This window comes from Mustelus asterias, chromosome 3 (assembly GCF_964213995.1).
Source record: "Mustelus asterias chromosome 3, sMusAst1.hap1.1, whole genome shotgun sequence".
In the NCBI taxonomy this organism is placed as follows: Eukaryota; Metazoa; Chordata; class Chondrichthyes; order Carcharhiniformes; family Triakidae; genus Mustelus; species Mustelus asterias.
This window is the reverse complement of record NC_135803.1, coordinates 111,338,449-111,361,354: the sequence shown is the minus strand read 5'-3', so window position 1 is coordinate 111,361,354 and position 22,906 is coordinate 111,338,449. Positions and strand designations below refer to the sequence as shown.

At 42.1% G+C, this 22,906-nt stretch overlaps 1 protein-coding gene across 1 annotated transcript in view; it reads right to left on the bottom strand.

Moving 5' to 3' along the window:
- LOC144491525 (contactin-4-like) overlaps positions 1-22,906 on the bottom strand; it is a 1,235,140-nt gene that overhangs the window by 551,352 nt on the left and 660,882 nt on the right. The window contains exons 9-10 of the mRNA XM_078209439.1: positions 5,195-5,331; positions 4,571-4,700 (exon numbers count right to left, since the gene is read on the bottom strand). Coding sequence (XP_078065565.1) covers positions 4,571-4,700; positions 5,195-5,331 — 267 coding nt within the window. The remainder of the gene's footprint in view (positions 1-4,570; positions 4,701-5,194; positions 5,332-22,906) is intronic.

Genomic DNA, 22,906 nt, shown 5'->3' with positions numbered 1-22,906 from the left:
CAACATGGAGTGGTAAATGTCTCAACTTCCTTTTCAGCACAAGCTGAAGCCACCCAACATCAATGTGTTGCAGTGGAATTGCAGACTGAAATCATGCAACTCACCTTGCTGCCACTAAGCTCAGACTGTTGCTGTCATCGCTGCAGATGTGAGTGAGTAAAGGGCCTTGAAAGGTCTCCCAGCAGCCTCACAGTCTGTCTTCTGACACATTGCTCGACTTGCTGAGGTACAGCCCTGGGGGGTGGCAATGGACTGGGAACCTATAGCAGCTGTACTCTGTCAGGACGAGAGTATTCATGCTCCTACCACCACATTACCTGTACCCCTGTTGCTCCCTGATATCCAGCTCACTTCCACATGTTGTAGTTTGAAACCAAGCCTTTTAGGGCCAGAGGTGCTCAGGTTTGATCTCCATTGAAAGTGTGTAGCCTTCAGCCAGCCATGTTGCAGCCACTGGGGTAGCACTGTGTAGTGTTAGGGTACTGGACCAGAACCCCAAGGTATATTCAGGAGCCAGAGCAGGCCCAACAATTTTTCTTTTCATGACATAAGTGTGAGGATAGGATATTACTCTCCAGGAGGGATTCCATCGACAAAATATGTATCTTTTATAGTAAAACGAACTTTATTTAATAACACAGTTTAAATATAACTCTAACAAATGAGCAGCTTAACTATTAACAATTGAACAATATTTAAAAATGAAAGGAAGCAGCTTTACTTTCTAGCTGATGACTGTTCCAGTTCCAAATATACTCCATTCATCCATAGATCAATACCATTTTTAAATAGATACAGTCAGCAAGCCCAGGCGTACTTGCTATAAATTGCTAACCGTCTTGAAGCTTCCATGGAGATTTTGAGGAGAGAGAGAAAGAGAGTGAGTTCTCAGGAACAGCCTGTAAAGGCTTCTGACTTTAGCAGACCTCCAACATCAACTAAAACTGGAACTCTAAACTGCAAAGGCTTCTTCCTCCCTGTAACCGATCCAGCAGTGCCCATTAACCAAATTATCACATGACCCTGTCAATCAACTTCCTGAAGAATATTTTGTTTAAGCAAAAGTTAATTAGCTCTATAAAGTAAAGATTCCGAGCTGAAATGAGTCATGAACTTGCTTTTACAACCCTTGAGCTAAATGTTTTCCAGACACATTGACTGCCTGCAGAATTAAGCTGAAATGTTAAACACTCTACAGAAACATGAAAAAAACAACATATATAAATCTATAACAACTGCCTACAATCATCACAATAGGAGCAATAGGACAGGCAAAGACACCTGCAAGAAAGACACCACGGGTTACAATAGTTGTCTTTTGATGCAACATGGCAATGGTTACAAGGGTTACAATAGTTGACTTTTGATGCAATATGGCAAGGTTTGTTTACAGAAATGATTTGGATTGCTCGTTTTGTCCCAGCATTGTGGCCAAGGGGATGCTTTGGTGCTCAATAATGGGGGAAGGTAAGACATGGTACTATTGGTGAATGGGAAATGGTGAAGCTTTGCACACTAATTTTTCTTTATGTAAATGGTTCACTCTGTCATATTTCCAGTGTTAGTAATGCTTCTGTCTTATGCACAAATCATGACCCATGTGCTCAGCGTGTGCATCGACCTTGTTGTTCAGTGGCCACTCTCTGGTTTGCCACACGGGATCAAATGCAAATGATACAGCAGACTGACATAAACTGAGGCATCATGACTGCTGTCACGATAATGGGCACTGAACTGCATGATATGGTTGCAGAACAGCTGAATATTGAGGGATTGGAATCCCTTTTAGTAATTAGAAAGCAATGCGCATGCAGTCAAAGACATCCTGAACCAAAGGGAAGACAACAATCCTCACAAAACCATGTGTTCACTCTATCTACTTCTCTGTGGTGAGAAATAATGTACAAATTCAGTTCTCTTGGAGTACAGAATCTCAGTGTTTTCAAAGCAAACTGAAAGATTTTGCATGTTTAATTCATTTCAGCCTTAAGGGAGACAGACGTATTAAAGCTCACGGCCATGGTCATCTTCAGAACCGGCGGCATTGTCACCCTCAACCTTCTGCAGTTATGGTTGTGGCACAATTCACTCAGGAGCCACAATTCAGTCAGGATCTCCTTAGTAAATCAGAGACAGCTGACATACCATTCCTTCCTAAGGTTCAGATAGGAGAGTTAATCCCTGAACACTCAAGGTGCATATGGCTTCCTCCTGAGTGCCTCTACCTCCTCCATATTTCAGCCGCTTTTTCTGCTCTGAGCAACCCCTGCTCATTCTCTGGTCATAAAAAGTATACAGCGCAGAAAAAGGCCCTTCAGCCCATTGCATCTGCCCCAGTCAAAGACAGACCACCTAATCATTCTAACCCCATTTTCCAGCACTTGGCCCATAGCCGTGTATGCCTTGACATCACAAGCACACATCTAAATACTTCTCAAATGTTTTTTTTTATTCATTTGTGGGACATGGGTGTTGCTCGCTGGCTAGCATTTATTGCCCATCCTGAGTTGCTCTTGAGAAGGTGGTGGTGAGCTGCCTTCTTGAATCGCTGCAGTCCATGTGCTGTGGGTTGACCCACAATGCCGTTAGGGAGGGAATTCCAGGATTTTGACCCAACAACTGTGAAGGAATGGTGATATATTTCCAAGTCAGGATGGTGAGTGGCTTGGAGGGTAACTTGCAGGTAGTGGTGTTCACGTGCATCTATTGCCCTTGTCCTTCTAGATGGAAGTGGTCATGGGTTTGGAAGGTGCTGTCTGAGGATTTTTGGTGAATTGCTGCAGTGCATCTTGTAGATAGCACACATTGCTCCTGCTGAGTGTCGGTGATGGAGGGAGTAGATGTTTGTGGATGTGGTGCCAATCAAGGGGGCTGGATGGTGTCAAGCTTCTTGAGTGTTGTTGGAACTGCACCCACCCAGACAAGTGGGGAGTATTCAAATGTTATGAGGATCTCCACCACCCTTTCTGGCAGTTACCTCTACACTCCCACCATCCAATGGGTGAAAATGTTTTTCCTCAGATCCCCCTTAAATCTCCTGCCCCTTACCTTAAATCTATGCCTCTTGGTCATTGATCCCTCCACCATGAGGAAATGTTCCTTCCTGCCTACTCTACCTATGCCCCTCATAATTTTATACATCTCAATCACTCCCCCACCAGTCTCCTCTGCTCCAAGGTAAAAGAAACCCTGGTCTATCCAATCACTCTTCATAACTAAGACTCTGCCATCTAGGTAACATCCTGGGATATTGCCTTTGCACCCTTTCCAATGCTATTACATCTCTCCTGTAATGTGGATTCCAGAAATGCATGCAATACGCTAGCTGTGGCCTAACCAATGTTTGATATAGTTCCAGCATAACCTCCCTGCTCTCAAACTTGATGCCTCGGCTAATAAAGGCAAATATACCATATGCCTTTTTAGCCACTTTATCCACCTGTCCTGCTACATGCACATTTGATCCTCGGTGCTTCCCAAGATCCTGCCATTCATCATGTATTGCCCTTGCCTTTTTTGTCCTGCCCAAGTGCATCACCTCACACTGCCACATTTGCCACAGATCAGCCCATCTGGCCAGCCCATCTTGTGTGCTTAGAAGGGACTTGGTGTGTTAATGATACCGATATAGTTTAAGGTGTGCCTTGTAGCCTGTATTAATCTTGAAAGCTGTGTAATTGTTAAGCTAAGGGAGGAGTAAAGGAGTATGGTATAATAATCAAACCTCTCATGGTTTTTCCTTGCTGTTAAAACTAATTAATAGCCTCCTTCTGCACTGCAGGGATTCTAATTAGTGGTCCTGTGAATCAGTTACTTCACGTTTCATAAAGAAAAATAAAAGTTACGGTCTTTTGAACTAGAGTTCCATTCTGGGATCTTCCTGTCCAGTCACAATATCAACTGGGTTTGTAACAAATGATGCTGGTGGGCGGTCCTTCCCACTGCTTAATGCGTGTCCAATTGTATGATGTTCAGTGGAGGCATTAACTGAAGCATTGAGCTGCAAAATGGTAGCACTGGCATCAAATCGGCATTATTCACTGATTGACATCATGATCGCCTATTCCATGTCCTCCCAGTGGGCACTCACTGTGTGTGCACTGATGCTCATCCAAAAGACATCTGGTGAACTAGCACCAGAAGTGCTGTGTGCTGCACATGCCATTATGGAGGAAAAACAGGCTGAATAACACCAAATAGCTGGGCACCAGGGAGTCAGATTTTGTGTTTTCTGTGAGTCTTCTCCCATTGAAAGAAATGGTAATATGTTATGGTTCTCTGTTACCCGTACTGCCAAATATGGAGTGTAACAATGATCAACTTCTGGTCAAAGGAGTACAGTATGGCATTCTTCATAGAGGAACTTAGAGATAATCTTATGCGGAGGAATAATTACTTAAAGTAATTGAAGTGGATAAGAGTTTCAATTTGGTAACTTAGGGACGTAATATGCAACTTTTATGAATCATATTTCGAACAGCCATGCAGCACCTGAAACATTGGCACATGCAATGCTAAAGGAAATCTGTGACAGCATAAGTGCAATAATCAGGGAATTAAATATTCTTACCCATAACTCGAAGCTCAGCACTGACATAAATTACTCCGTGTTTGTTTTCAGCCACGCACTGATACATGCCAGAATCTGACAAGTTAACAGCACGGATCTTAAGCATTCCTTTTTCAACTTGAATTCTTTCCTGTAAATGAGGAAACAATGAGACCTCTTATTTCAATCATGCTTTACTTACTATTTTATGAAAAACACAATTTTAGTGTGAACAGTTTTTATGTTGTTTGATTATTTTCCACATAGTGCTCCCAGTCATTTAAGTCAGAATTTCCTCTGTGGTTGCTTGGGTATATCATGTTCTAAAGGGATGACCTTTAGTAATTCGACTGATTAAAAACCAGTAATACTTCATCCTGACATTTCAGTAATTGTAATGCTACATTTGATGAGTTCAGCTTAATATCAGAAAGGAACATGCACGCTAATAACTCCACTATTCCCTACTTCATTTCTTGCTGCAATGGATGTAATTTAAATACATCCACTGTCTGCTCAAAGCTTGTATCTATGAGGAACATCACCATGGATCAGAAGAACAGATTAACATTTATCAGCTTCTGCATGCTCATTCTAAATTACTTTACAGCAGTAATACAGAGATGACTTAGTACAATATCCTACCTCTATTATAAGGGGTTCACCATTTTTCAGCCATCTGTGAGAAGGTTTTGGCTCGCCATTTGCCTTGCAAATCCACTGCAGACTTTCTCCAATGGGCACATAAGCATCAGTTAGGTTTCGGATCCAGTTAGGCCGTGCTGTGTTGCGTGCAAGAGAGAGGAAAAGTTTAAAATATGAATCCTTCCAAGCAGAAAATACAGAGCAATAAACAGAGCCTATAAATTGGAATTTGTCACAAATATATTTTTTAATTCCTTTGCATTTCACCCTGCCTCAGGCAACATCCTGTCAGAATTCCAAAAAGGTATTAGATAAAGCTGTAGCCGTGACAGTCTAACTGCCAGTGTTCCAGCTCAACCTTTGTGATGTGATGCTTAGAAATATGCAATTTAATTGGAACAGAAAATACTGCCTTCAAAAATCTATTACAGATTGTTAATGCCCACTTCCTTTGCACTATGAACTGAGAAAACTATGGCACTTCATTAAATTTCAATATCAGCAATAAATTACTACTCTATTACCTAATAACATTTAACCTGCACCTCACAAAGCGATATTACTTTAAAGTACATTTCCAGTATTATAAGCTATCTATTTCTACTTCTGTTGCTTCATTGATTCGTACTGCTTTTGAAGTTGTAATGAAAAGCAATGTTTATGCAATCTCATTTTTTTTGGTCCTCTTTAAAGTAGCTTCAAATAGATCCAGGAGGTAATGTGCAATTTGTCAGATGAGGCAACAGAGAAAACATATCTTGGTATTTAGATGTTAAACCCATCTTCAAAAAACTGAAATGAAGACTGGTTGACAGCCAGAAGCAATGGAAAAACAGTAACAAAACATATTCATTCACATTGTTTAAACTGATCACACTGTCAATATCTATCTACAGAGGATGGGTAATGTTAAAAGCTAATGCAAAGACTGGCTACTAGTAAGCAGCTGACAGATTAAAGACAGGAGTGCGCTGTTTAAGTAAACCATCACATTCTATGCCCTAATACTGAGTAGTTTCAGGACAATTCTCTCCGATGCAAAACTCTTGATACACTTAAGGTTCTTCTCTAGTGAAGACCAATTAATCAGATTACAAACCCCTATTTCAGCAAAATGTGTTAGTTCAATTTTTTTATGATGCAATGGATTTTTCTCCATTATCTCAACCTCAGTTTCCAAAGCATTGGATATTTTATGAAGATGTCAGCAAATAAATGTTTTTCTGGATAGGCAAGAAGTGTCATTTTCATGACCTATCTTCCAGGTGGTACACACTGCTGCCACTGTGCATCGGTGATGGAGGGACTGAATGTTGGAAGTGGAGGATGAGGTGCCAATCAAGCGGGCTGCTTTGTCTTGGATGGTGTTAAGCTTCTTGAATGTTGTTGGAGCTGCACACATCAAGGCAAGTATAGAGTATTCCATCACTTTGTCTTGTAGATGGTGGACAGGCTTTGGAGAGTTAGGGGATGAGTCACTCTCTGCAGAATTCTTGAGCTGCTCTAGTAGCCACAGTATTTATCTGGCTTTTCGAATTCAGTTTCTGTCAATGGTAATCCCCAGGATGTTGATAGTGGGAGAGTAAGCAATGGTAATGTCAAACAAAGATGGTAAGATTCTCTCTTGTTGGAGATGGTCATTACCTGGCTTTGTGTGGTGTGAATGTTATTGCCGTATGTCAGCCCATGGCTGAATATTGCCCAGGTCTTGCTGCATGTGGACACAAACTGCTTCAGTATCTGAAGAGTCGCAAATGTTGCTGAACATTTTGTAATCATCAGTGAATATTCCCACTTCTGACCTTATCACAGAGGGTATATTAGAGATGAAACAGCTGAAGATGGTTGGGCCTAAAACACTACCCTGAGTAACTCCTGTGGAGATGTCCCAGGATTGAGATGATTCAGCTCCAAGAACCCCAACCATCTTCCTTTGTGCTAGGTATGACTCTAACCAGTGAAGAGTCGTCCGTTCCCCCCCCCCCCCCCCACCCCCAACTTCGCCCCTCAACCAATTCCCATTCACTCCAGTTTTGCTAGGGCTCCTGATACCACACTCAGTCAAATGCTACACTGATGCCAAGAGCAGTCGCTCTCACTCACCTCTGGAGTTCAGCTCTTCTGTCCATTTTTGGATTAAGGCTGTAATGAGGTCAGGAGTTGAGTGGTCCTGGTGGAACCCAAACTGAGCATCAGTGAGCAGGTTACTGCCGAGTACATGCCACTTGATAGCCGTTGAAGACACTTCTAATCAATTTGCTGATGATTGAGAGTTGACTGGTGGATGGTAATTGGCCAGGCGAGGTTTGTCCTGCTTTTTTGTGTTTGCAACCAGTCCTATAACGGATGGGGAATTAAATGTGCCAGCACAGTTGTCGATGGCCTATTTTGCGGGCAGAGATCTCCCAGAACCTGTACCATCTTATCATACTTCCACATCTCCATTGAGAGAGAATGATCAAGCTCTAGGAGGGCCAAATGCAGTACCACTCTGAATGGGTGCTGGAACAGCATGCTGATATGTATAAGAAGAGTGAGACCCTGTAATACAGGCACAGAGATGCTTGAAGTGGATGCCAGCTGTGTCCCAGCCAATAGCCTCATCCAGTATGCCACAGTAGCCAATGAGGGGGTCACCCGAGAGACACCAGCATCACCCCTTGCTTGCCAATTGCCGTGGCAACTGGGACTGCTCGGTGGACTTCCTCCAATGCCTGGTTGCCAGGCTCCTCTGAGCACTCCCTTTATCCTCCTTCTCCTCTTCTCCCACCTTCCCACCCCGAGTGGAAAAGCCCCCGTCACTGGACTCTTAAAAGGATGTGAATTGTTAATTATTATGTTTGGTTTTAATATTAGTAGAAGTGAACCAGCTTTCTTCTACTGTGTCTTTGTAGTGTGTATGTGGTGTGTATGAATAACTAATACTCCTAGTTTAAAATTTTATGGAAATCTGCTGTGAGTACCTTTGTAAATAACTGACCACACACAAACAGGGGTTTGGGGACACATTGCAGGCCTATCTGAATTAAACCACACTGGTTACAGACAGAAGGATAGAACAATTAGGAGGCTTCAGTCTGTCTCTCTCCTCTGTCCACAACATTTACCATTAATGTTTCGGCTGCTGAGATGAAATTCCACATTGAAATGAGAACATGGTCTCCAGCTGTGTCCGAGTAATAACCCTGTCTTGCAAAAATTAGAACATCAGAAGTGAAGCACTAAATCCCCATCCAAGCCATGACTTCCCTATTCACACTCACTCATTATAATCCATTGCTAACAGCATGAGTGCCTTTTAAAAAAAAACTGTGCAGTGGTAAATTCAACATACATCTTGAATACTGACAATTTGTAGCCATGCCAATAAATGTCTACTTGCTTAAAAGTACAAAAAAATGAAATATCACGTGCTTGCTTGATCTCCTGCCTGGGCATCAGATCTTTCTCTTTTCTGTATTTGTCATCGTATTAATGAAATTACTTGACTAAACTGGCAAAGGTTCAAAGAAGAATAGCAATGATGGTGCTGGATCATAAATCACTGACCTATGAAGAGAGGCTAAGAAACCAAAGTCTGGTCTCACTGAAAATGAACACAGCTACAGGAACAGGAACATGATTCTGGTTACTTGATCCTTTAGTTCAAACAAATGAGAACCAGGACACACCCATTATGAGCTAAAGAAGATGCAAATTGAATGAAACTCTCAGACTAATGCATTACAAATTGAGCTATTAAGTTATAAAATAGGCTGTCATCTGAGGTTAGCACACAACAGGCTGACATATCAACATCAAAATAAATCAATTCTCCATTGAAAAGGAACAAAGAAGGGGATAAATTTAACTTACGGCAATGGTGTGAAATTAAGTTTAAGTTTATTAGTGCCACAAGTAGGCTTACATTGACACTGCAATGAAGTTCCTGTGAAAATCCCCTCGTCACCACATTCCGGAGCCTGTTTGGGTTCACTGAGGGAGAATTTAGCATGGTCAATGCACCTAACCAGCATGTCTTTCGGACGGAGGAAACCGGAGCATCTGGAAGAAACCCACACTGACACCGTGAGAACATGATGTGGAGCTGTGCTCCGAAAGCTTATGGTATTTGCTACCAAATAAACCTGTTGGACTTTAACCTGGTGTTGTGAGACTTCTTACCGTGAGAACATGCAGACTCTGCACAGACAGTGACCCGAGCCTGGAATCAAACCCAGGTCCCTGGCACAGTATTAACCACTGTGCTGCCTGGTCAATAGTGGAAGAGATACCCCTTATACACCCAGACAATTAACCTTTCCATGGACTTTAATAGCGATCACTCTGATATTATCCATTTTATGTCATCGCCAAAAGTTAACAGGACCCCCTAAGGTTGTGATGTCAAAGCAGGAGTAAATCAAAAGAGTCTCAGGGAGTCCTGCATAAAAGGAATCAACAGGATATACAGCCTTTTCTCATTCTGACCTGATAATCAATTAAAATGTTACATTTTGTCCAGTTTTAGCTTATCAATTTTATGTCAAACCTTTTGCCTACCTGCATCCAATTTGCACTGTTATAAATACAAGGTTTTTAAGATTCTTAAATCTTTTTTTGGGATGTCTCTTTAATTTAGGATAAAATGAAGGGGGTCATTTGTCCTGTTCTGAATTCTGTCCAACAACAAGCTTGAGTGGTTTGTTTTTTTAAAGTTTAAAGGGACTCCATGTTGTCTTACTAGGAAGAAGGTGTGAGATGTTCACACTTGTAAACAACAACTTGAGCAGCTGCACTAAAGGTGGATAGACTTATACTCTTGAAGTCTTACAAGGAGGCATTAGGAACATCAGATTTTGCAAATGGTTATACTTTAATCTGTCTATTTAATTCTGAGATTATAATGGAATTGGAAGGTCTATAAGATAGCTAACCACCATTTCCAACTGGACACAAGGTCCACATGTCATCATGGAAGTATGTTGTGTGAGCAGAGTCCAAAGTAATCCATTGTAATATCTGTTTCCATGATTTTCTAAAGGGCCTAATGGAATCAATCTTCAAAAATCTGAGCAAGACAAAGTGAGAGAGAAGGGTGGAGTGGGAGAGGGAGATAGAGAGAGGGGGAATGGGAGTTGAGGGAGAGAGAGATGGAAACAGAGCAGAAAGATAGAGGCAGTCTGTCCTGCACCTAAAGCAGAGAAAATGCAGCCCTTATTATTCACTACACAGAAGGCAGGTGGGAACTCAGGTTAGTGAGACCAAATTTGTGAGGAACTAAATGAAGCCGGAAGATTCATCTTGCTTTGCTAGAGAGAGGAAACTCGAGGGTAACCCTCATTGTGAAAGTCAGTTTGGGGATTAGAAGTTATCCAGCTAGAAAGGCAAAGATGAAGCCTTTTTAGCCTTGGAATGGTACCTGGAGAATGAATTGTCCATTTAAGTGACAGAGTAAAGCAAAATTGTGATGTGGGATTTTCGGTCATTTTAAAAGTTAAATGGGGGGTCTTTTCTGTAGTTTTTAATAGAAAATGCCAACTGAATACCGTTTTGACAATGTTGCTTTTATTTTGTTAATTAGAGTAAAAATTTGAAAACCTGAAATCTTATTGTGTGATCCTTTCAGTCAATCACTGGAATTTCAAATATCTTTTTCAGAAGTTACCAGTCTCCACAGGAATCATAACAGTATGATAATTCCACAAATTAGAAAGGTGGACCAGGATTTTCATTCAATTGCCCAACTAAACAAGCATGATAGAATCAGTAGCACATGCTTTGCTAATGGGTTTTCATTTATAATTGAAATGCTGCATATTAAATATATGCTTAAGAACGCACTGTTAGAAAGAGTTTGCAAGAGCCATATTTCTCAGTTTTTAAGATGTAACCTGCAATGAAAAAACGTGCCTGTGCTGCTTATTTCTGTTTGCTGCATTTTGACAAGAATATAAACATAGGTTGGGTGTTATTCAAGGAGTCATTATAACAAAAGTAATAAAAAAGACATTTTTTTTACAGCCATAATCTAAAGCTGTCAGTTGGAGACTTCTTTCGCACATCAGTTTTAATGGTGTATGACAAATTTGTGCTCTACACGTAGGCAACATATGGCTACCCTTACTTGTCTGCAGAAGCACCAAACTGGGAGAAATTGAAAAACTACTTGATAGTTCTTGAGATTGAGCAAGCAAAATATCCCATATGTTACCTACCCACTGTCTGAATTCTCTACTTACCATAAATGGCACCAAACTAAGCAAAACGCAAAGATTTAAATGTTTGGTTCAGACTGCAATGGAATTTTTTAAAAAGCCACACCGTAGCACGGAAGAATTCAACAGAGATTCAAAATCTTTTTGATGTTCGTGCTGGTGCAGACATTGATGAATATTGAAGTTAATTAATGTCTCCCAGTTCAAGCTATTGTTATACCTTAGGTGATCAATCAAAATATTATAATGTGCCTTGGACATTCATTAATCTACCAGAGTACAGCAGTATACATGCGAGAGAAATGCTGATATTGCAAAACATGGAGACATATGTAATTGTCAGAAAATATTTGGGTTATGTCTACAGTACGAAGAACTTGTACCAACTTATTAAATGCTTGTCATGTATGAAAACATTCCCCCATTTTGAAATACTGTACATATTTCATGATGTTGCCAAGACCTTGTTTGACCTCCTGCTCACTGAGAACACTTTAGTCCCTCACAGCAGCTGTAATATTGACCGCCATGAAATACATTCGTCAATGTATTACATTATCTCTTATTAGCTTGGCATTGAAATGTAATCAATTCCAACACTAAAAATTTCATTTCATTTTCAAGGATCACACCATAATGCGCAGTCAACTTCAGACAAACACAAAACATTATAGTTTTAGTGTCGGTCCGATTTTAAACAAACGGTATGGGGTGGGGAGTCTAACATTAGCCCAATATTAATTGTTTAATTGCTGACAGGTTTTGGCAATTTTTGGGTTAAATCTTATGTAATGAGCACTACTTTAACAGTACTCAAAGGTTTGCACATCCAGCAAAGCTTTTTTACAAAAAAAACCATGTTAATTAGGAATAACATAGCTGAACAGACCGGCAGAGATTTTCCACTTGATGTTCACAGCACATGTCTTGAATGCTAATAAATGCGAGGTTATTCACTTTGGAAGAAATAATAGCAAATTGGATTATTATCTAAATGGAAAGAAATTACAACACGCTGCTGTGCAGAGGGACCTGGGGGTCCTTGTGCATGAGATGCAAAAACCCAGTCTGCAGGTGATCAAGAAGGCAAATGGGATGTTGGCCTATATCGCAAGGGGGATAGAATATAAAAGCAGAGATGTCTTGCTGCATCTGTACAGGGCATTGGTGAGGCCGCAGCTAGAATACTGTGTGCAGTATTGGTCCCCTTATTTGCGGAAGGATATATTGGCCTTGGAGGGAGTGCAGAGAAGGTTCACCAGTTTGAAACCAGAGATGAGGGGTGTTAATTATGAGGAGAGACTGAGCAGATTGGGTTTGTGTTCGTTGGAATTTAGAAGGCTGAGGGGGGATCTTATAGAGACCTATAAGATAATGAAGGGGCTGGATAGGGTAGAGATGGAGAGATTCTTTCCACTTAGAAAGGAAACTAGAACTAGAGGGCACAGCCTCAAAATAAAGGGGGGTCAGTTTAGGACAGAGTTGAGGAGGAACTTCTTCTCTCAGAGGGTGGTGAATCTCTGGAATTCTCTGCCCACTGAAGTGGTGGAGGCTACCTCGTTGAATATGTTTAAATCACGGATAGATGGATTCCTGATCGGTAAGGGAATTAGGGGTTATAGGGATCAGGCGGGTAAGTGGAACTGATCCACTTCAGATCAGCCATGATCTTATTGAATGGCGGGGCAGGCTCGAGTGGCTAGATGGCCTACTCCTGCTCCTATTTCTTATGTTCTTATGTAATGCATTTTTTAAAAATGTAAAGTCCAAGATTGGAATTTTCATTCCATCAAGATAATGGACATTGAACCAAAGGCTGTGTAATTTCCTGAAAGGTGTTCCTCACAAACAGAAAACCAGCTCTATTAAATGCTCCTGCAGCACTTAAGTCTGAGGGCACGATCTTGTGAAAAAACTTTAAGTGCCCAATGAGTGAGAAAACAGGAGAGACTCGCGTTGGTTTTATTGGCGAGCTGCGAGTCGCAATCTCATAGCCCTTATTGCAAAATAAGTGCCAAGATGCCATTCTCGCCGGAAGAAGGGGGAACAACTGTGGAGCTCTTGGGATGCCATTGCGCAGGTGCCCCGATTTCTCAGTGCAGTGGGAGATCTCCTGCTGCCCATCCCGTGGACATCAGGATCCCCCACCAACCCCCCCCTCCCTCCACCCGATGATTGCCTCCTGTGCCATTCTATCATCCCGATCACCTCCCCTGCAAAATTCTCCCCTTCCCTCCCCGATCATCTCCATCTGCAGAGCTCCTGCCTTCCCTGATTACCACTCCTGCAGAGTTCCCTACTGCCCTCTGTGGAGGTCCCCTTCCCTCTCCCCTTGCATAGCTCCACCACTATTCAGGTTCCACCTCGCTCAGGCCCAACCCCTTGACACTGTCCCTGGCATGGTTATGGTGCCTAGTTGGCAATGCCAGGGTGTCCAACAGGTAGTACCAGATTGCCAGCCAGGCAGTACCTGGGTGCTAGGTGGGCACTGCCAAGCTGGCATTGTCCAGCCCTGCGCCCAACTACCCAGGGGCTTCAATGGCCTCCAATCCCCCTGGAGGCCATCATGTCTGGTCTCTGCTGATGGAGACCAGCTATGATTCTCACCGATGAGAAGTTCTATCAGTGAGCAGATAAGTTCAAGTGAGCCCATTCGATAACGTCCAGGACTCACTAATGACATACAAAGTGCCATTGATATTGAAATCAATGACATTAAGCATGTCATTAATATTGAAATTGGCTTTGAAGCCAAATTCGCTGGCAAAACAGAGCCAGTACAATCGGGGGACGCAAGAAACTGGGTGCATTTCTGATTTTTCACCTCTCTCCTGATTGTACCACCTTGCCTTGCTGAACGACAGGTGAGACAAAGTTGTAATATCTCACGCTGAGAGCCCGATTTTACCATTGTGTCGCACCCGAAAAGTGGTAAAGTCGGCCATGAGGCCATTAACACGATCCGCGCCCGCGTCCACGCAGATGGCCACTTTACCGAGGCCCGGGAATGGCCGTGATCCGATTCGCACCTGAAACGGGCGCAACAGCAATTTAAATGCATTTGCATGCATTGAAATTGAATTAATGAACTGCCCGCCCAACTTTATCAGCATTTCCCCCTTTACCATCGCGTTCGCGCGTCCAGGTTCAGCGCGAAACAGACATGCTCGGCAAAAGTCTGTTTCGGGCACTCCAGCTTCTGAAGAAGTAAGTTCAGAGCTTCCAACGGCTCTCTGACTCAGATCAGAGGTCGAGGGAGGGAGAGGTGGGCCAGATCAATTGTTTTTCTAACTGCACATGCGCAGTTCAGAGCTTCAATCGTTTCAGGTGCGCTAAGCCCCGCCCACGCCACAATTCAGACCCGCAATTTTTTTTTCAGGCTAAGTGCGTATCGGGGCGCCTGAAAGCAGATTTCCAAGTCAGATCTGAATTGCGCCCGGATTCAGCACTTAGAATGAAAATGGTAAAATCGGGCCCTGAGTGTTGCAAATGTGGTGCTGAGTTGGCTGGATGACTGGTTTGTGATTCAGAGTGACGTCAAGAGCACTGGTGCAATTTCCATACTGGCTGAGGTTATTTATAAAGGTCTGTCTTCTCAACCTTGTCCCTCGCCTGAAGTGTGGTGATCCTCAAGTTAAAATCACCACCAGTCAGCTCTACCCCTCAAAGACAGAGCAGCCTATGGTCATCTGGGACTATGGCGACTTCAACTTTTGCCTCCAGTTCCCTTGATTTTCTGGGGGATTTCCTGGCCACCTGCAGAAAGAAAAGCTGTCTACTCCTTTTCATCCATCATAGAATAGTTACAGCACAGAAGGTACCCATCTCCTGCACTAAGGTCTCCAGCATTGCATGTGAGAACCTAAGCACCTTCTCTCTGGCTTGCTGCTCCATTGTTGTGGTTTCATCTGACTCAGAGACCCTCCCAGTCACCTGCTGTAGCCAGAATGCACCTCTCCTTTAAGAGGTGCAGACTAGTTCTATGAAGTGCAGCTAATTTTAATCAGTGCTAACCTAGCACAAACCAAGGTCCCCTGCTGAGCGTGCATCCACTCAGCCTTATTAGCACTTGGCTGCATGCCACAATCATGAAGACAGCATTGTATGTTGCCTATATCACTTATATTAGGTATGTGATAATGATGATCAGGGACCCCAGACCCATTAATGGACTTTTTTGAATTTTACTCCAAAAGACTTGTTCTTTTATTCTGTTGAAATAACTTAGTTACACAAATGTAAATCTGGACTGAGAATTATAGGCAGATGTATGCATATCTTCCATGTATATATTCGTGTGCAGTGCATGTTAAATTAGAAATCTGAACATGGAAACTTGCAGGTATAATGACAAGATGTATTGCTCAAATATTAATATTTTCAGTAAACTGGTGTTTTTGGTTGCAAGAGTTTTAAAACTGTTTCTTGAAATTGATCAATAACCATCCTATTTCATTTGCTTGGAATTTCAGCACACAAGCCAAAATGCCAAAAGTTACCGGGCAGAATTTTCCCGTCCCACCCGCCACAGGAATCGTAGCAGGCAGGACAGGACCATGCAAATGTTTATTGACCTCGGGTGGAATTTCTGGTCTTGGGGCGAGCGCAGCTGGAAAATCCTGCCCACTGTCCATATGTCTTATCACAAAGGAAACCACACTGCCATTTCAAAACATTACTCCTCCACTTCAGGTCTAATTTTAACAGTTCCCTTGTGATTTTGAAAGGAAATCAGGGCAAATTCCCTGAAGCCATATTTGAGTGTTGCACCATTCTCTTGTTTTGCCTTGAAGTCTTGTAGGAATTATTAATTACCTTTATGGCCTGATCCCAGTGGAACCGTTCTACAATGCACATAACCTGTTTGATTGGTATGTGAGTAAATAGAAACAAAGAGAAAAATAAAAAAAGACAAAAGAAGATCATGAGGGAGCATATTTTTAAATGTTAAGTAGCTGGAAAAGATTATTCCAAGGATGGACATGAAGTTCAAAATCTAATTGAATCAGTTTTTCTTTTTCTAGTTACCTTATCCAAAGAAATTGACCATAGATTATCATCATGCACAAAGTGTCTCCAGATCTTGGTGTAAAGCCAGATTAGATTCACCTATGTTATTTCACATTGCAATATGCGGAAGCAATTCTGTACATGTATATTGTTTACAACAGATTTCCTGCAGTATCAATTAGCTTTAAGTTACTTAACCACCAGCTGGTCTAATTCCAAGGAAAGTTCCTTCCATCTTCAGTAGAATATAAAGGATTTGCATCAACTGGAATGCTCTGAAGCAGAAAACTACTACTCCAGGTTAGTCTGTGCTAATTGAAATGCAGTCCAGTTAGACACTATTGGGCTGAGTTGGTGCAATGTAGTCTTCTATCCTACTTGGCTGATGTTCCAATGCTCCAAACATTGTTGCATACCTGCACAACAGACATAAAAGATCACAAAATAAAGTAACCAAAACGTTGTGGGATGCTGGAAATGAGATAAGACACTGGAAATACTCAGCAGGTCAGGCAGCATGTGTGGAGCGAGAAACAGAATTAATGTTTCACGTCTGTGACAGTTCATTAGAATTATGAGAGGTTAGAGATGAAATAGGTTTTGAACAAGGAGTGAAGGGGATAAGGACAAAAGGAAGGTCTCAGCTGGGTGGAGGACAGGAGAGATTGAATGACCTAAGAGTATGAGGCAAGAAAGAAAACATGTGCCTGGAAAAGTGTGCTGCTGACTGACAACAAAAATTAAGAGGAAAGAAAGAAACATGCAAAGTAAAGGGAACCAAATATATCTCCTTGAAATTGGGTGACTACTTACACCTCTTTTGAGTCCATAAGAATAACCCTGAGCTTCCTGGGGCCTGTCAATTTGATTCTCCAGCTTACTCTTAACGTCTGTGCTGGGTCCATTGCACGATTCATAGAATTATAGCATCCCTACAGTGCAGAAAATGTCTTTCAGCTCATCGAGTCTGCACTGACTCTGAGTAGCGTACCCAGGCACTCTCCTCCCTGCCCCCACTAAACCTGTAACCCCACGCATTTGCCATGGATGATCCATCTAACCTACATGTTCTGGGACCTTGGGACACTAAGGGGCAATTTAGCATGACCAATTCACCTAACCTGCACATCTTTGGACTGTGGGAGGAAACCAGAGTACCCGGAGGAAACCCACTCAGACACGAGGAGAATATGCAAACTCGACACAGATGGTCATCCACAGATGGAATTGAACCTGGGTCTCTGGCGCTGTGAGGCAGCAGTGCTCACCACTGTGCCACCGTGAAGCTCACTGTAAAATTGAGGAATAGCATCTTGTCTTTCAATTAGGCACTTTACAGCCTTCTGGACTCAACACTGAATTCGGCAATTTCAGACCATAATCCAAACCCTATTTTGTTTCCTTTCCTTTGCATGGTTCATTTTTTTCTCCTATTTTTGCTTTCAGACAGCAGCACTTGTGGCCTCATCTGTTTTTGTTTCCTTTTCCTTTTTGTAATCATCTGTGGTTAACCAAGAATGATAAAGATATTATTAAACTTAACGAAAAGTATTGAATTGCACAAGGATGGGTGACAGATCAAAAGATTGGACAGAACATAAAATACAGTGAAGAATGACTAAAAGATTAATAAGGAGAGAAAAAATAGAGTGCGAGATAAAGTTAGTTAGAAATATGAAGACAGATAGTAAGAGTTTCTCAAAATATTTTTTAAAAAGAAAATAATTAACCAAGTAAGCGCTGGTCCTATAGAAAGTGAGCCTGGGGAATTAATAATAGAAAATAAGGAGATAGCAGGTGAATTGAACAGGTATTTTTCATCAGTCTTCATTACAGCAGGTACATGCATCATCACCCTTCCTGTTTTACCCTGGTCTCACTCAAGACAAAGGCTGATCATCCCCAGCCAGAGCTGATACCTCAATTCAAAGATTGGGGTTGCCCTGAGTCAAAGGCTGATTGCGCCCAGTCAGAGACGATATCCCCGAGTCAAAGGCTGGTGACCCCAAATCTGAACCAGTACCCCCAAGTCAAAGGCTGGTTCCCCCAGTCAGAGCCACCACCAAGAGCCACCTCCCTTAACGTGCGGGGAGTCGCTCTGTGATTGCTGCGCTCACTTCTGAAATTCCCTCGGAAGGGTACTCAGTTGGTACGTGCCATTTGAAGCCAGTCGTGATTCACGCCATTCTGACATCAAGCCGCCGTGGATGGATCAATTGATGGGAGAGGGTGGGTTATGAATCAGATGTATAGGCTTGATAATAAGATGCAAATATATTATATCGAAGTTCCCGGGAAACGTGAACTGCCAGCGATGGGAGGAGAGGATGATCTCGCAAGCTTTGACACCCGACATAAAACATGACTTTGGCCTTCTCGCAATATTTTCTGCTCCAGTCGGCAAACCCGCCCAATACTAACTGGAGCAGAAAATTCTGACCATGGTGCCAGAAGTGTAATTTCTGCAATTACGTATAAAAATTCTGTTCCTGGAGATAGTACACCATTTCTCAAGCAGAAAACACTTCTGCAAAGCTACTTCGCCATGTCAGAACTCACCTTAGATAAAGGTGCAGCTTTGAAGGGAGTAAATTATCCTTCTGTGTGCTGTCTGATTTTTAATTAGGGAACCAAAGATGACACTTCCATATTTAATACTTGTCACTGAAAATTATAAAAAACGTCAGAATACACTCCTTTATATGTCAAGAAGTACTGGTGGGGAAAAGGTGCTGACACTGCGATCACATTTATGTTTAGTCGAAGCAGATCTGTGAGTTTTCAAGTGACTATAATTGTCAGGACAATTAACTGCTCTTCTGGGAGGCGGGGACAAGCCTTATTACTTCCAATTTTGGCTGTCTTTCAACTCAATTCATGTTCATTGCAAAAGGCAGTTTCTGTATAATCTAAACTGTATACCATATTCTCTGCTTTATCTGCAAGTACTACTCTATAGGATTATCAGTGACTTCTTTACCAAAATATTTTGCTTTGGAAATCCCACAGCTTATTTATTTCATGCTCTTCTCCAGATCAAGATGCAAGTCAAAATAAATCTTGGGTTAAACTGGTAAATTAACTTATTTAAGAGAATTATAATTCTACAGACGTAATGGAACACTAAAGATAACCTATTGGTACAATTACTGACAAACCCACACAGTGTAAACCAGCTCACAAGAGTGTAAATATCTTGCAAGTAACAACATTTCCCCATAGTGCACAATTATGCAGCATTTGAGCAAGTCATAGAGAGGTCATAGAGGTCTACAGCATGGAAATAGGCCCTCCGGCCCAACTTGTCCATACCGCCCATTTTTGTTTAAACCCCTAAGCTAGTCCCAATTGCCCGCATTTGGCCCATATTCCTCTATATCCATCATACCCATGTAACTATCTAAATGCTTTTTAAAAGACAAAATTGTACCCGTCTCTACTACTACCTCTGGCAGCTTGTTCCAGACACCTACCACCCTCTGTGTGAAAAAATTGCCCCTCTGAACACTTTTGTATCTCTCCCCTCTCACCTTAAAGTCTCACATCAAGGAGCCCCAGCAAAACCAGACTCAATGGAAATTGTGGGAAAATGTTCTCGTGGTTTGGAGTCATACCTAGTACAAAGGAAGATGATCGTGGTGGTTGGAAGTCAATCATCTCAGTCCTGGGACATCATTGCAGGCATTCCTCAAGGTACTGTCCTCCACCCAACCATCTTAAGCTATTTCATCAGTTATCTTCCCCTCATGATAAGGTCAGAATTGGGTATGTTCGTTGATGATTGCACAATGTTCGGTGTCATTTGAAATTCCTCAGATGCTGAATCAGTCTGTGTTCATATGCAGCAAGATCTGGACAACATTCAGGCTTGGGCTGATAAGTGGCAAGTAACATTCATGACACACAAGTTCCCAGGCAATGACCATCTCCAACAAGAGCGAACGTGGTCATATCCCATTGACATTCAATGACATTACCATTGCTGAATGCCCCACTATCAACATCCTACAGGTTGCCACTGACCAGAAACTTAACTGGATGAGCTGTATAAATTCTGTGGCTACCTAAGCAGGTCAGGAGCTGGAAATTCTGCAGCAAGTGATTCACCTTCTGATTCCCAAACTCTGTCCACCATCTACAAGACTCAAGTCATGAATGTGATAGAATACTCTCCACTTCCCTGGACGAGCAGCTCCAACAACACACAAGAAGCCATTCAGGGCAAAACACCCCATGTGATTGGCACCCCATTAAACAGCTTAACACATTCACTCCCTCCACCACTAATGCAGAGTGGCAGCAAAGTGTACCACCTATAAGATGCACTGCAGACACTCACCAAGGCTCCTTTGACAGTATCTTCCCAAACCATGACCTCCACCATGTAGAAGGACAAGGGCAGCAGATGCATGGGTACACTACCACCTGCAAGTTCATTCGCTGTCACTGGATCCCTTGCTAACAGTACTTTATGTGTACCTATACCACATGGCTTGCAGTGGTTCAAGGAAGCAGCTCACCTTCCCTTCTCAAGGGAAATAAATGCTGCCAGACCTGCTGAGATCTTCCAGCATTTTCCCTTTTGGTTTCAGATTACAGCATCCACAGTAATTTGCTTTTATTCAACAAATGCTGGTCTTGCCAGTGATACCCACACACTATAAAAGAATAAAAAGATAAGAAAGTTTCTGGTGGATTTTCTGAGATGATGCTTTTATCAGGATGAGGTGATATTATTGTTCCAAGTGCCTGGGGCCCAGCAGAACATAAAGAACAAGGAGCAGGAGTAGGCCATCTGGCCCCTCAAGCCTGCTCCGCCATTCAATAAGATCATGGCTGATCTTTTCGTGGATTCAGCTCCACTTACCCACCCGCTCAGAAGATTGTGGGTTCAAGTCCTAATGGCTTTGATCACATGATCATTTTAATATATTACAGCATTATTGAAGTTACTAAATTTCAGGTGAGATATTAAACTCAGGTCCCATCTGCCCTCTCAGATGCAAATGTCTCACTGAACTATTCAAAAAAGACTACCACTCTTGTTTATATTCTAGCCAATATTTATGTTTCAACCAACATCACTTCCAAACTGCCCCTCCAGTTATTAATTTCATCCTTGTTTTTGATCTCTTGATCCACAAAATTTAGCTGCTTTGTGTCCTTCCACATAAAGGTGACTGCACTTCCAAAAGGTACTTATTATAAATAAGTGGCAGGGAAATGACTTGCAGTTATGCTTTTGTGCAAACACTTAACATGTTTGTAATAACTTATTTTCTGTTATTCCAACAGAAATTTTGCATCTTTATTTTACCATGAATCAGTAGCTGGGAGGCAAAGAACTGTTGCTCAAATGGGAACAAAGTATGAGGAATACATTGGCAATGTCACACATCTGATGATGAATTGTTCTGCACACCATGTCACTGATGATGAATTCCTTATTAATATAGTAAGGATTTAATCCGTTGCTTGTCGGTCATTGTAAAACTAGTGACTATCCTTGAGGAATGAAAAAAGATCTTGGGGGAATTTCTTTAGGGTTGAAGTGTCTCCATGATACCTGTACCCGATAATGATAATCTGGGACAAAGTCAACCCTTTCTGGGAAAGTCAATCACTCAGCAACTGAACCAGGCAATTTCACAATCCTAAAGCAAAATACTGCAAATAGCGGAAATCTGAAAGAAAAACAGAGAATGCTGGAAATACTCAACAGGTCAGGCAGCATCTGTGAAGAGAGAAACAGAGTTAACTTTTCCCCAGAACAGGTCATTGATCTGAAATGCTAACTCTATTGAACTCTCCATGACATGCTGAGTATTTCCAGGATTTTCTGTTTGAAATTTCTAACAGTCCTGGCTCATTAATTTAATTTAGTAGGGCTATCGCATGGGGTTGAGATTTTTCAAGTAGCTAATAAGCAGTCAGTCTCTGCAGTATTTTACCCTGTTAACCTTCACTCTCCCTTGTCCCAAAGCCTTGAGCTGCACACAAGCTCTCGGGAACTGATAAATGGATTGTGTCCAAACAGAAAGCTTACATCTATATTAGTGGTCTTATTTCACAGACAGATATTTGCCAGGCCTCAAGGAGAACTCCCGTTTGAAAGCAAAAGAGAAAATGCTGGAAAATCCCAGCAGGTCTGGCAGCATCTGTGAGGAGAGAAAAGAGCTAACCTTTTGAGTCCAGATGACCCTTTGTCAAAGCTTTGACAAAGGGTCGTCTGGACTCGACACGTCAGCTCTTTTCTCTCCTGACAGATGCTGCCAGACCTGCTGAGTTTTTCCAGCATCTTCTCTTTTGGTTTCAGATTCCAGCATCCGCAGTAATTTGCTTAACTCCCATATGATCTTGTTTGAAAATTACACTGGATCTTCGAGACCAGATGGGTCCTTGATTTAATATTCATCCAGAAGATGGCACTTTCAACAAGACAGCCCTCTCACAGTAATGCACTGAAGTGTTAGCCTAAACTTAAACTAATGACTAGCTGATTTAG